This window comes from Elgaria multicarinata, chromosome 3, assembly GCF_023053635.1.
Source record: "Elgaria multicarinata webbii isolate HBS135686 ecotype San Diego chromosome 3, rElgMul1.1.pri, whole genome shotgun sequence".
NCBI lineage: Eukaryota > Metazoa > Chordata > Lepidosauria > Squamata > Anguidae > Elgaria > Elgaria multicarinata.
Genome location: NC_086173.1, coordinates 3,138,532 through 3,153,976, shown reverse-complemented (window position 1 = coordinate 3,153,976; position 15,445 = coordinate 3,138,532). Strand labels below are relative to the sequence as shown.

The 15,445-nt window shown below is 49.2% G+C and overlaps 1 protein-coding gene across 1 annotated transcript in view; it reads left to right on the top strand.

Moving 5' to 3' along the window:
- The first annotated feature begins 1,652 nt into the window (after nt 1-1,652).
- The window catches only part of LOC134393898 (mitochondrial adenyl nucleotide antiporter SLC25A23-like), a 64,063-nt gene continuing 50,270 nt past the window's right edge, over nt 1,653-15,445 (top strand). Inside the window, exons 1-2 of the mRNA XM_063118929.1 lie at nt 1,653-1,754; nt 6,622-7,095. Coding sequence (XP_062974999.1) covers nt 1,653-1,754; nt 6,622-7,095 — 576 coding nt within the window. The remainder of the gene's footprint in view (nt 1,755-6,621; nt 7,096-15,445) is intronic.

Here is a 15,445-nt window from a genome sequence, read left to right as displayed (position 1 = left end):
ACCGCCTGCCGTCTGGCTCTGGAAAGCCGGCAGAAATGCCTGGCTCTGAGGAGGTCTATCCTCAGAGCCAGGCATGGGAGGGGTGACCCAGGAGATCACCTGTACCAGATTCTGTGTGAGCTGGAGGGCAAGTGGAGGATTCTGTTTTGCAGTGGGTGGCTGCTCCAGAGAGCTCTGCTAGCCACAATTTCCTTGCAGTATTTGCCACAGCAGGAGAGTGGAACTGGAGCATCCCTCTGGAGCATCCTCGAATGTGGCTGAATGGGTGTCTGCTCCAGAAAGCCCTGCTGGCCCCGCTCTCCAGCTGCGGTAAATGCCACAGTGGGAGAGTGGCTGGAGCAGCTCCCTGGAGCTCTTGCTGGGGGAAGGAGGAAGAGGAGGCAGGTCCTCCTCATGGGAGCAAGGGCAGAATGTGCAATTTGCCTCTGCTCTCACTCTGCCGTCTGAATTGGCCCTGCATGTAGGGCTTTAAAGGTCAAAAACTGCCCTTTGAATTGAGCTTGGAGCGGAGAGTTATTTCCAAAGAGGTGAGTTGTGATCTTGTTGTCATCTGGTTCCCTTTAGCGGATAGCTACAATGTTCTGGACTGGTTGCAGGTTCCAAGCTTTCTTCAAAGGCAGCCTCACATCAAGTGCAGTGCCGCAATTCAGCCTAGAAGTCATCATGGCATGAATAACAGGTGTAAAACACAGCCGTTGAAGTTGTATCTGGGGCCCATTTTATGGAGCATCTAACTTCAGTTCTATTTCATTTGCACGGGTTGCCAGTACATTTCTGGGCACAGGTCGAGCTGCCGCTGCTCATTACCTGTAACGCAGGGCTAGGCAACTTATGGTCCTCCAGATGTTTTGGCCTAGAACTCCCATCAGTCTTAGCCTGTATAGCCAATGGGGAAGTATGATGGGAGTTGTAGGCCAAGTTGTCTATCCCTGCTATAAAGCCTTAAATGGCTGGGGAAAAGGAGACTTGAAGGACCATCTCCTTTCACATGAACTTACTTGTACACTGCATTTGTCATTGGAGGCTTTCCTCTGCATCCCATTGCCATTGGATATTTGATTGACTAGCTAGGCCCTTCTCCGGAGGGGTGCCCAGGCTGTGGAACTGCCTCCCACAAGAGGCTAAATTGGCTTCCTCATTATTGGCATTTATATGGGCTGTTCAGAATTTTTTGTTCTGTTGTGCTTTTAGTTCGTCTCTTCCCCCACTCCCTCGGTTGTCTTATGTCTCTGGTCTTATTTTGTTTCTATTTTCATTTAATCTCTCTCTGTGTGTGTGTAATGTGTGTGTTAATGTATTTTATAGATCCTTGTGTTGCGATCGGCCTGGGGACTTTGAACCAAAGCAGTATAGAAACATTTCAAAGAAATAAATGCAAACATCGGGAGAGAAACTCATAGGTATGTTTTACTGTCCTGAATTGTGGCACACCTATAGCTAGCAGGACAGGAAAAAATGGGCCAGACTGTTTTTGTGCCAAGAGGTGTAGTGGACATTTGGATTAGCAGGGATGCTGATGTCACCTGCCAGTTGCCCCGTAACGGTCCCCTTTTTTCCTCTTGTCTGCAATCCTCACATCAGTAGCTAGAACTGGATTGTTGATATGGATCAACATAGCTGCCTGCTTATTTGGATTCTTCCCTGGGGTGGGGATGGGGGTGGGATGGTGGCATGATGAGCGCCTGGCCTTCGACATGCACCACCACACTGCCGCCTGTGTCTTTAACGAAAGCTTGACCTGCCGAAATCAGCAGGTGCTTGAAAATCAATATTATCACCCAGTCATCTCTACACAGACTGGTAAGCCTACATAGCAACGGGGTACCTTTGGGGTTTCTTCTGGTGCCCTGCGGCTGGTGTGACTATAACGGGTTAGTCACACCTTCTCCAACCTCCAGGGGATGGTTCCCAGCATCTCCCAGCAGCCTGACCATTGGGCATCAGGGTGGGCTAATCTGTCTGAAATGTTTAAGGAGGATTGTTCAGGAATGTAAGTAGGGTGGTGCTAGGAGTGTAAAACGGACACTCAAGATTAGGTGATTTATCAGCAGTGATCAAAATAGCACCAATTATGCAATTTTCCTTTCCCCCGTTTGGAATAATTAGACATGTTTTAAGAGAGTTTGATGGAAAGCCAGATTAGAGTTCACTCAGAGGGCAAAAGGCCAGGCAGAGCGTCACTGCTGCAGCTTCTCCAGTGGCCCTGTGCCTCATAGCTTTCACAAAGTGAATTACATTGGGCTCAGCTGCCACTGAACACTGCTGCTCTGAAAGGAGAGGATGAGGAACATGTGACTCTGTCCAGTAGTGCTGATTGGATGGCAGCAGTCAGCAGGGTGAGCCGGAGCAGTCTGAGGGCCAAAACAGGCATTACTTTAAATCTATATCGAGCAGCTATGGCTTGGTCCCCATTTTTACTCTAGAGTAGGCACAGGGGGAAAAGAGCCTCGTGTGGCTCAGAGTGGTAAAGCAGCAGTTTCTGCAGCCGAAACTCTCCCCATGGCCTGAGTTTGATCCCAACGGAAGCTGGGCTCGGGTCGACTCAGCCTTCCATCCTCCCGAGGTCGGTAAAATGAGTACCCAGTGAGCTGGGGGAAAGGTAATCACGGCTGGGGAAGGCAACGGCAAACCACCCCGCTATAAGGCCTGCCAAGAAAACGTCAGCGAAAGCCGGCGTCCCTCCAAGAGTCAGTGATGACTCAGTGCTTGCACGAGAGGTTCCTTTCTCCAGGCACAGGGAATGATCCAGATTAGGACCCTAACATGGGAAGTAGAGGGGCTTTAAAGTTCTAGACTGGACCCCCTGCACCTACAATAAAGTAAAAATTAAATTGAAAGCCATTGCTGCTTGAAATGGGCGAAGTCATGTCTGTTTTGGCCTTCAGCTGTGAGAACTTGGAATTTCAGCCGTGGCGCCCTCAAAGACCTGCAGAACCAAAGCCCTGCAACCAAATGACTACTCCGGATATCTACCAAACACTCCTATGGCTCAAAGGCGTCTGTTGAGAGGCAATTCCTGATATATGTATGTGTGTGTGTGTTTCATTACTTCAACTGGTGTGTGTGTGTGTGTAGTGTGTTTTAAATTAGGAGTCTGTCCCAGATGGTGAGATGGATGGACAATTATGAGATTACAAGAGCGATGGAAGGTTAAATAGGATGTCTTTCATATAACTTTCCCTTCTGTTTAGAGTTTCCAACTGACAAGGAAATAATTACCCAGCCTGCTCTTGCGCCTTTAATGGGGCGCCTGCCCTGCTGTTCTCTGGTTACATCTGGTTACTCTAGGCCAGGGTTTCTCAAACATAGCCACCATGAACTTTAGTTGGTGCCATCCAAGCATATGGTTGAAAACTGACCCTAAGAGGTGGGGCGGGGCAAACACCAAGAATTGCACCTGTGTGTCTTTAACAGCAGCTTGGTCTTTGGAAATTAGATGAGGCTTTTCATCCCGCAAAGAAAACATTATCAACAACTACAGGGGCTGGTAGAAATATTGGCAGTTGTACCAAGGCCCTAGTCTTCTTCAGATTATTATTATTATTATTATTATTATTAACAATACTAATAATGGCACGTAGTGCTTTTAAGTGTTCAAAATAACTTCACCCACAGTGCCTTGCAATCTAACCTCGTAAGGAAGGGGAGTATGCTTTCCCCTATATTGCACATCAGGAGAAGTCGTAAACTCAGCGGTAAAGCACATGGCTTGCATGCAGAAGATCCTACCGAGGCTGGTGGCTCTGATTTCGATGGGGCTGTGATCTCTTCTGGGTTTCAGTCTGAACCAGCCAGAACTCTAAAGGAGTTTTCCAAGATTCAAATTTTATTCATGGGTCTTAGCCAAACATATGTTATCACACATTATCACATAAAAAATTACAGTTTGCGGTGCACTATTACAGCAATTACTCCCATCAACACACATCTTCTGCAATATACATATATCCTACTTCTACAGTGACACCTGAACCTGTTCCTTCCTAAATTTTTGCAGCTCTTACTGCAAAATAGGCCAAATTCAGTAGGCTTGATTTCTCTGCAGTTAGTAGGTAGCCTAATTTCGCTTTGTCCATTAGATGCACCATAGGGGCCAAATACCTAGCTAAATATTTATTCCTAGGGTTATTGTATAATCTGCAATATAATCCTGCAACCAGGATGATCAGGGGTCTGGAAACAAAGCCCTATGAAGAAAGACTGAAAGAACTGGGCATGTTTAGCCTGGAGAAGAGAAGATTGAGGGGAGACATGAGAGCACTCTTCAAATACTTAAAAGGTTGTCACACAGAGGAGGGCCAGGATCTCTTCTCGATCCTCCCAGAGTGCAGGACATGGAATAACAGGCTCAAGTTAAAGGAAGCCAGATTCCAGCTGGACATCAGGGAAAAATTCCTGACTGTTAGAGCAGTATGACAATGGAATCAGTTACCCAGGGAGGTTGTGGGCTCTCCCACACTAGAGGCCTTCAAGAGGCAGCTGGACAACCACCTGTCAGGGATGCTTTAAGGTGGATTCCTGCATTGAGCAGGGGGTTGGACTCGATGGCCTTGTAGGCCCCTTCCAACTCTGCTATTCTATGATTCTATGATATAATGAGCTGCGTCCTCCACCTCTTGTACTCCACAACAGCAAATTCTTTGCTCTCTCGGTATATTGTTAAATCTTCCTTCTCTAAAATTCGTCTGCATGGTCTGCATTTTCAGGCTCGTAAGAGCTTTATGTAAGACTGGATTCCTGATTTCAATTAGATATTTTTCCTCTCTGTGCTTTAATTCTATGAGAGGATAAATGTTGGAAAAATTTGGAAGCTTTAATTGTCTAAGACGCTGAACCCGACCCCAATCCCCAAAGTAGGTTCAGCACTTGGATGGCTCCTTTAGAGTTCTGGCTGGTTCTGAGAGAAACCCAGAGTGGATTCGCGGCCCCACCGAAATCGGAGCCACCAGCCTCCGCTGAGAAGGTCCCAGGTTCAAGCCCAGGTCCCTCGTAGTGAAAAGAACACATTCACACACATAGGTGCTTGGGAGGCCCTGTGCTTGAGACCTTTTTAAGCCACAGCCGAGGAGAGCGTATTGGGCTGGACGAGGCAAAGGTCTCAGACTCCGTGGGTGGGACAGCTCGATATGTCCGGAGGTGGCCGTTTATTCATCGCTCTTGGCGGAGAAAGAGAGGCGACATTCAAGTGGGAGGGAGCAGGGCTGGTGCTACCATAGAGGCCACTCAGGCGGCCGCCTAGAGTACCAAGCTAAGAAGGGCGCCGGGCACAGCGCAGCGCTCACGTTGGCTGTGAGCCCGCCTGGCCTGAGGATTCAGCTGGGCCTGGGCGGGCGAGATGGCGTCCCACGCCCGCCCAGCTGAAGCAAAGCTAGGGGCGCTGGGGTGGGGGTGGGGCGACTCCACATTCGGACTTCCGGAACGTGCCCGGAAGAGAGAGAGAGAATGTATGGATGAATGGGGTGCATGCAGGGGGCCTTGGAGTGAATGCATGTGTTCATGCGTGTGTTTGTTTGGAGTGAGTGATGCGGTGTGTGTGCGTGCACGCATGTGTGAGTTGGGGGGGATGATTTGGAGGTGATATTCCTATTAAATCATGCATTTTAGTAAGGTGACCCTATGAAAAGGAGGACAGGGCTCCTGTATCTTTAACAGTTGTATAGAAAAGGGAATTTCAGCAGGTGTCATTTGTATATATGGAGAACCTGGTGAAATTCCCTCTTCATCACCACAGTTAAAGCTGCAGGAGCTATACTAGAGTGACCAGATTTAAAAGAGGGCAGGGCACCTGCAGCTTTAACTTTTGTGATGAAGAGAAAATTTCCCCAGGTTCCCCATATAGACAAATGACACCTGCTGAAATTCCCTTTTCTATGTAACTGTTAAAGATGCAGGAGCCCTGTCCTCCTTTTCATAGGGTCACCCTAATTTTAGACCCCTAGACGTTCCTTTCCAATTTGTTTGCTATAATCGGCATGACGTATTTCTTGCACTTTGAAATAAATTTAGCCGTTTCAAGTTTTGTGCTTCTTATTTTTTCCAGGAAACGTCTGTTCTTAAAAATCAAAGTTGGCATTTTTGGGGTGTGTGTGTGCGTGTGTGTGAAACCTTGCCTAGGGCGCAAAATAGTCTGGCCCGTGTGTGTGTGTGTGTGTGTGTGTGTGTGTGTGAGAGAGAGAGAGAGAGAGAGTGTGTGTGTGTGTGTGTGTGTGTGTGTGTGTGTGAGAGAGAGAGAGAGAGAGAGAGAGAGAGAGAGAGAAACCTTGCCTAGGGCGCAAAATAGTCTGGCCCGGGCCCTGGGAGGGAGACTTCCTGACTCGTTGTTCACGCGTCTCTTAAGCCCAGACGCGCTGCTGCCCCGCGTGGCTTGCATTGCGCGCGTCCTCCGCCCCTCTTGCTGGCTAGCCCAAGGCCAGTGGCGGCAGGAGGAGGAGGCGGCGGCGGCTCCCCCCGGGCCACCACGCGGCTTTGATCCCGTCGCGTACTGTTTCGAATAGCCCAAAGGCTCCTCCGGGCTCCAGGCCCCGCCCCGCTCTGCCCGCCTCCTGAAGGCGCGTGAACCCTCCGCTCCCCCCGCGCGATGCTCCCCTCCCATGTCCTGGCTTCCTTTTTTGCTTTTTTCAGGGGTGCGGGGAGGAGGCAATCGCGGTGGGAGGCGACGCCAACCAGCGCATTTTTAAATGCCCCGCTGCTGGCCGGTGCCTGCGCTTTGGCGAAGCGGGCCGGAGTGAGGTCGGCCAGCGGGAGGAGCGAAGCGATGGCGCCTGGCCCGGGCTGCGGGGCGAGGCACAAGCGCAGCCAGCCGGCAGGCACCGCGGGCAGCCTGCCACGGCCTTCGCCGCCGCCGCCGGGGGTCTAGCGACGAGCCGCACGAGGGCCATGCTGGCGCCCCGGGAAGGGCCCCGGCCCCAGCCCCAGCCGCAGCAGCAGCAGGTGGTGCCCGGCGCCCAGGAGAGCTCCCGCGACCCCGATCGCCACCAGCGCTGGGCGACGCTCTTCGAGCAGCTGGACACCAACAAGGATGGGCGGGTGGACATCAATGAGCTCCGCGAGGGCCTGGCCCGGCTGGGCATGGACGCCGGCGCCCACGCCGAGCAGGTGAGTGGCAGGGGGAGCCCTGGCCCGCGGGCAAGCCTTCAGCGAAAAGGAAGAGGCATGGGACTTGGCATGCCAAGAGGGCAGCCTTGCCCCCCCCCACCCGTTGCGTTGGACTCCAGCTTCCATCATTCCCAGCCAGCTGGAAACGGTGGGAGTTGGAGTGTAGCTGGAAGGAGCCTGGCAGCTGAGCCGGAGTCCGGCCCCATCAGGCGCCAGCTCTGTTGGCATCTCCGACGGTGTCGTCGGAATGTGCTGCCCCTCCACCCCTGGCCCAAGCCCACCTCCTGCAAAACCGGCCTGGGCTGCCCCTGAACCTAACCCGGTCCTCCTTCCCCGGTGTCCTGTTTTCCCAAGGGGGGCGTCGTTGTCCAGTCCAGGAAGACCCTGCTAGAGGTCCCCTCTTATTGGCGAGGGGGGCTGCTTTGGTCCCCTCCGCCCAGCCTGTTCCCATGTTTGGCTGCATGAGAAGAACCTCTTGCATCATGCATGGCAGGATCGCCTATTATTGGGGATAGATCGAGTCCCCACTTAGCAGGCCCACAATCCCTGCATTACACGAAGGCTTTCCTTATGAGTCACTCTAGCTCCCACTCTGGTTCTAGAAAAGGTCTCCCTGCAGTCCCCTCCCGCCCATGCCCCCTAGATGTTTGGGTCTTCAACAAAATCCAGTACTGTGTAGCTTGTATTAGGCAGAGAACGTCTTGAATGGTCAACTCACCATCCCTGCAGTCTGACTTCATGGAAAAATATTAATTCAGAAATGCTTTTAGAAATCCTGCCTTTAAAAAAGCGGTTTCCAAGTAAGAAGGAAAGAAAAACTCAGAGCCTAGGGTCCTTTAGAGTAGCTGAATTAAAGTTGCTTCAGACTGATGGAGAAAATCCAGGACCTCACTGGAACAAGTGCATTGCGGCCTCTGTTAGAAGAGATGATCTAGCTTAACTGCAGTTACTCACCCATCATGTTCAACTGTAGATTATCACACATGTGCAGCAAAATGATTTTATTAGAATGTAAGCCTATGCGGCAGGGTCTTGCTATTTATTGTTTTACTCTGTACAGCACCATGTACATTGATGGTGCTATATAAATAAATAATAATAATAATAATAATAATAATAATAATATCCCTTTTGCCTTAGAGCAGCAAAAAGGTGCTACCATGGATCAGCGACTGGTAGATACATCTTCTGAAAGGGAAGGTGGTAGGAAGGGGAAGCTGAGCTAGCCAGATGAGCGGGGGAGGGCTTTTTAAACAGCTCTGTAGAAAGGGGGGCAGATTTCAGCTGCTGCCACTAGGAAGACCCAAATACCCCCTCCCCTTCTCTTTCTTTGCACCTGATCGCCCTGAGAAATGTATGCAGCAAAATGGGCACATGCAAGCAGTAGGGAGTCAATAGATATCAATGCAAGGCAGGTTTTAATTTGAGCCCTGGAAACTACTTTGAATGCTAGGGGCCAGGCCTGGGAATAGGTTGAGGGATGAGAAGGTCTTTGATGCCAAACGTACCGGCAGTGAGCCTTGCGCTGTGCAGGATTAGGAGCTGGACTTTCCAGATCAGCTGATATTGCTTTTGGAAAGGCGTCTTAGAAAGCAACTATCATGTGCAGACTGCTGGAGAGGTAGTTCTGATGCAGCAAAATTTATAACGGTGTACACATTTGTGTAGAGAAAAAGGCATCGCTTACTGGGGTCAAATGGCAATGGCATGCAGAAACAATGACATGCAGTCTGTGACAATTCAATTAAAGCTGAAATGTATGAAAAATAAGCACAGTGACCGTGTGCATGGAATGGATGCTCTGGGCTATAGAGAGCAGTGATGCAAATCCATGTGCATGCCCAACCCTCCACCACATGATGGCCTATTATCACCCATGTCCCATCAGCAAGACTAGATCCAGGTTAATGGTGCTCTTTGGACATTACTATCTTTAATATTCCTCTCCTCCTTACACAGCTCACTTCCTTGGAGAGATGCAGAGTAAAGCCCTTATTCGGATCTAATGCCTGTGTTTCCTGCCTTCCCTCTGTATGTCTCCAGTGACTGTTTTACAAGCTGCTCCGTTTTGGAGCCATTATTAACACATTGGCAGACTCCATAGGTTCATCCAAAATGCATTAGAAGTGGAACAAAACCCCAATGCAATGTGCAGGTGTTCTTCTAAGTAACTGCAGGTGAGGCTTTATTTAGCTCTGCCAAAAGGCAGGTGTGGGCAGTATACAAGCTTGCTTTTTTACTTCTACCCCAAGATCCACTAACTGGAGCCAGGTGCAGAATAGGGAGCAGGAGAGACAGGGCAGTTAGAATTAAGGGTCTTTTTTGTTTTCCAGTATCAGAACTGAGTTCACAGTTCTCTCACAGACGAATCCACTCCTGGGTTTTCTTCCTTTTAGCAGCCTAATTTAGGGCAGGAAGGAGAGTCTTGTTGTTGTTGCTATTGCTAAATGCATGGGATTCAGAAGCCTTGCTTTTGTCTACCACAGATCAGCTAGGGATCTACTAGCATTGAGCAGGGGGTTGGACTCGGTGGCCTTCTATGATTCTAGTTGATCCTGATCTATCTTTGCTCACCCTAAGGAGGACTTCGGGTAAAAAGGACAGCAAGGAAATGGCAGGGGTCTTAAAATATCATTATACTGGGTTCTCACTTGGTGACCAATGCATCCATTAACATGTTCATGTAAAAGAGGTCTCAATGCAGGCCTTGCCCAAGGCAGGTCACCGCCTGAAGCAGGGACTCGCTGCCGCCCTCCCTCCTGATCTGCCTGCCTGCTTTTATTTTCTTTCTCCTTCTTTCTTTCTTTCTTGGCCTGCATATGCACACACCTCTCAACAGCCTGCCCGCCAGCTGGGTTAGTTTTCTTTGCGCATGTATGTGCGCCCACCTCCACAGCGCGCTGCTCACAAGGTGTTTTTGCCTTCAGGAGCTGCATAGAGCCTGCACGTCAGGCAAAGAATCGTGAGTGATCCCAGAACTTCCAAGACCTCTCGCAATACTTTGTCCGACCTTGTAAGATGGCCGGCTGGCAGCCAGTTGGGCAAGGCCAGTTGGGTTGGGAGGTACATGAGCGGAGTGGAGCAGGAGGCATGACATGTCCAGGAGTGAGCGAGTAGCTCCTTCTTGGTTGTGCAGCCAGCCAGCAGGGCCAAGAAGTAGCAGACCTTTCGGAGGGGGAGAGCGCCGCTCTTCCCATACTCTGCTGCCTTCTCTGCCTGCATCCTCCCACTTCATGGTAGGGCCGACCCTGAGGAATCTCACTGGAATGGTTCCCAATTAAAAGGCATTGTGTTTGAGGTCACATAGGATGCTATGGACAAATTCTCTTTGGTAGATAATCTGCAAAGGCACATTTACTTCGTCTCCTGATGCTGCAGTGAGTTGGCTCTCAGATGGGCATCAGCAATGTTTATGTTTGTTTGTTTGTTTTTAAATAGAGAAGTGGTATAGAAAATATCTGCCCAGAGACTTTGGGAGACGTTGCCAGTCCTCTGTAGCAGGAGCAGGAATTATGGGGGCTGTAGTTTAGGACACCAGTTTTCCTACCCTCGCAGCCTGGCATTCTCCAGTTGTGTTGGGTGCCAATCCGTATAATCCCCAGCCAGCATGGCCACTGTCTGGATTACAACTCCCATCATCCTCAGCCAGCAGTAGAAGATGGACTGGTTTAAAAATAAAACATCTCAGTGAGCAACACAATGGAATTCCACAGCAACTGGTTAGAAGTCAAAGCTGTTACTTAGCACTTCTTATCCTTCATTCTGAAATTCAGAATTTAAGCAAAGCTGGAGTTGGTTGCCATGGGAACTAGAGGCCTAAAAAAGAAATTCAAGAAGACAGCCTGACCCAGCACATTGATCTGACCAGTGCCTAAGTTTGGGCAGATTGTGCCACCTAAATTAAACCCCTCTGCTTCACAAAAACTTGAGGTCAAGGTCAAAATCTAAACCTGGCATGTTTTCTAGAATTCCCTTTTCTGTCTAGAAGGGGTAAATTGATGGATTCTAGTCTTAAAACGGCAGCAGCTGCTTGAAGTGGGATGTCTTTCTAGTTTTTTCACTGTAACAGTACAGTTTACACAGAACTAGGTAAATCTATATAGGTCTACTCAAATGTCAGTCCCACTGAACTCAGTGGGACTTAATCCTGGGCAAGCATGCATAGGATTGTAGTCTTTCATGTTTCGTGTGTGCGTGACTCTGTTTCCCTAGCTTAAATGAGGAATGAAAAATAACAACCACATGGGGAGGTTTGCCCTTATTAAAGCATTGCAGTTTTCTTCACTGGCTATCAGCCCATTTTTCTGACAATGTTGTGAAGGGGGGGGGGGTGTCGGTCGAGCTGTTAGAAAGGGAAAAGAATGTTAATAGTGTTTATCCTCAGCATGCAATTAAACTTCAGAAGGGGAGATCAGGATGGGCCGGAAACCCCCCTTGCAGCTGCACTGCCTATATTTGTTTATGTATGTTTGTGGTTTTAAATTGTAAGTTTTTCTGATTTAAAATTTTTGTATATAGTTTTTAAGTGTTTTTATCCTATGTAAACCGCCCAGAGAGCTTCGGCTATGGGGCAGTATACAAATGCTGGTGATGATGATAATAATAAATAATAATAATATACGCCCTAGGATTTTTTGCACAAAATTTTGTGTGTGTGTGTAGGTTGAGATGTTTCTTTCCATTTGCATGCTGCTTTATGGATGCTCCTGGTTGTATTGTTGTCGTTGCTGCTGTAGTCAAACAGTGGCTTAAGTCAGATTAGCTAATGAACAAATCATATCATTTCCAAATAATTTCCAACAGCTGCTTTTCCTCTGCTCTTGCTGCATACTGGAAGCAGGAAAGGAATAATAGAATTAGAACAACCTGGTGCCCTCCAGATGTGCTGGACTACAACCCCCAGCATTCCCAACCAGCATGGCCAGTGACAGTCCAACACATCTGGAGGGCACAGGTTGAGGAAGGCTGTATTAGTTCTAGTAACCAAGGGATACTAGGAGGAGCTGCCCCAGATGTCACCTGTCCTTTGGTAATGGGAGGAGCTTCCAGGCAAGGACTGGTCAGCTGATTATGGTGGCATCTGCTCACAGCCTAACCATCGCATGGCACTGGAGGTTTTTTATAGCAGGCTGTAGGCTCAAGCATCGTGTGAGGGCAGCACCCGGCAGACACGAGGGCAGCCAACCAGGCCAGTCCCTCAGGTTCACAGAGTAGGAAACTGGGCCTGCTTCTTCACCTCCCATTCTTCCACCAGTCCCTGTCAACATCAGAGAGCCAGTGTGATGTAGTGGCTAGAGTGTTGGATGGGGACTTAGGAGATCTGGGTTCTAGTCTCTACTCGGCCACATAAGCTCACTTCATGACTTTGGGCCGGGCACTGACTCTCAGCCTATCCTACCTCACGGGGTTGTGTGATGATTAAATGGAGAAGAGGACCATGTAATCTACCTTGGGTTCCTTACAAGAGGAGAACTGGTGGAATATAAACGTAACAACAAATAAATAAAATAAATAAACACCGTGCTATTGTATTTAAAAAATACATACATTTTAATACAGTGTATTTAATTTAATTTACTACATTACGTTTTGTACATTAAATATTTAAATATTTATTTACATACACAGCACCATTTATTCCAGTATCTGTATTCACTTCTTTGTGGTCACCCAGAGGGCGACAGCCCAGCTGAAAGCACAGGGATGCACCCGGAGGTGCCTTAGATGTAATTCATCACTATGGCCAGTGTTATGGCTGGTTGGGTTTGCAATTCTTTCCGCCCCAGACTGCTTACCCTCATTATGTGCGCCTGCTACTAAGGTACTCCTTAGCCCCTGAATCGAGGGCGGGTGTGTGTGTGTGTGTCAAGGCTGCCTCTCCAACTCAGAAATGAATGATGTGAAGGAAGCCTGCTGACAGAAAGGGTGCAGAGTGACTGATAGCCAGCAACGCACAACGCACAACCCACCAGGGTTTTAAAGCCTACTTGGGTATTTGAACTCCAAATGTAATTTCAGCATCACTGAATGGTGAAATTAGCCTAGTTCCGTTTGCATACGCAGAAGGAAGAAATGCGAAGCATGCAGCTGACGTGACGGCCGTCTCCTCAAACTTCTCGGTCCCACGTCCTCCCAAGGCTTGAACCAGAAACCACACCTAAGCAGAGTTTATTCTGAGACAGGGCTCAGGGAGGCTGGGCCTTGACGGCCTGTTTTTAATGGCAGAACTGAGCCCTGGAATACGGGAAATAATAACAGAGGCTGAAATCCGATACACATTTACTGGAGAGCAAGCCTCACTGTGCTGAGTGGGACCTCTTTCTGAGATAACAAAGATAGCATTGTGTTGCATGTGTGTTTTCTGTATTTTTCTTCCTTTGCTATCAAATAACCTGGATATGAACCTCCACCACCCATGCTTCTGGGACTGGGAGAAGGCCTCCCTTCCTAGTTAGAGGGTGTGGGATTTGACAGGCTTGAACCCAGATTCTTGGGAGCAGCCTCAACCCTTTCTTGCGTTCTTTCCAACGCAAGGATCTTCCACACATGCCAAGGCCAATCTCTCTGCAGGTGGGAGGGCTCTGTGATCTCTGAAAGGCTTGCTGCTCAGAGGAATCTTTGCTCTCAGGGCTGGCCCTTCCATGAAGCAGGGTGAGGTGACCACATCAGGCTGCACTTGCCTGCTGCTGCCGCCCTGCTGATTCTACTGAGTGCTGTGAAGATGCTTACCAGATGTTCTCCCACCGTGGATTTGCCACAGTAAAAGAGCAGCTGGCAGGGTGCTTTGCCCATGCTCTGTTTCTCTTGTCGTGCACACCCACCCTTACTTTTCCCACTGCCACATCAGCTCTATGGAGTGCCATGTGGAGAAACCACTTCTTCCAGCTGCACAACTCTCCATAGAGCCGACGTGGCAGCAAAGGGATGAGGGGGGGCGCAATGCAGCTGTGGTGCATGTTCTCCCCCACCTCAGGCAGCGAGGGAGCTTGTGCCAAGGCTGTTTGCTCTTGCAATTGTTGGGGGGGGGGGAGAACTACCCTTCATTGATGGGGTGTCTCCTGCAAGACCATTGTAACCTGTTGTCATCCAACACATCTGGAGGGCAACTCCCAGCTTCTCCCAGCTGGCTGGGGGATACTGGCAATTGTTGCCCAACACATCTGGAGGGCAATGATTTGGAGAATGCTGCTCTACGTCTATGTTGCAGGAAAGCTGAAGGCACCTGGATGTGCGGGAATTAAACACCCAAATAAACATAGGAAGCTATAAATAGAGGGTTGCTCATGGCGCCTGAAGTTATTTTTAACCTGTCCCCGGCTGCCTTTTTTTTTTTTAAAGCTATCTCTGGGGTCCCACATGACAGATTGCGGAAATGACCTGTTGTGCTCTAGAATACCAACTCCTCCTGTAAGGGAAAGGACTAGCCAAGTGGTGGATCGCAGACTTGTCTAATCACTAAGTGATTACTGCTAAGCGGCGCGATGAGAACACCCAGAAACATTCTCTCTCTTTCATACTCGGCAACTTCATATCATAGAATCATAGAATAGCAGAGTTGGAAGGGTCCTACAAGGCCATCGAGTCCAACCCCCTGCTCAATGCAGGAATCCACCCTAAAGCATCCCTGACAGATGGTTGTCCAGCTGCCTCTTGAAGGCCTCTAGTGTGGGAGAGCCCACAACCTCCCTAAGGAACTGGTTCCATTGTCGTACTGCTCTAACAGTCAGGAAGTTTTTCCTGATGTCCAGCTGGAATCTGGCTTCCTTTAACTTGAGCCCATTATTCCGTGTCCTGCACTCTGGGAGGACCAAGAAGAGATCCTGGCCCTCCTCTGTGTGACAACCTTTCAAGTATTTGAAGAGTGCTCTCATGTCTCCCCTCAATCTTCTCTTCTCCAGGCTAAACATGCCCAGTTCTTTCAGTCTCTCTTCATAGGGCTTTGTTTCTAGATCCCTGATCATCCTGGTTGCCCTCCTCTGAATGCCCTCTTCATCTGGCTGTAGAAGGCACTAGACTAGCTTTGCCATCAAATCTGGCATGCAGACTTTGAGGGTTCTGGTGTCCAAGTGGTAATTTTAAACACCCCGGGGGCTTTGTGCTGCATGGTGCACTTTTGTCTGTGGATGAGGGTGGCCAGGTGTCAAAGCGGATGGGGCTCCTACACCTTGTGTAGAGGAGGGAATGTCAGCAAGTGAAGCTTGCCTTGTCCTCTTTTTGCATCTAGCCAGTTATCTGCACCTCTCCCATCAGTTATCTGCGCTGCTCCAAATCAACAGGCTTCCTTTGAGTAATTTCTTTCAACAAGGGGCTTTCACCTTTAGGTGAAAGGGGCCCCTCTGAACTCCAGATA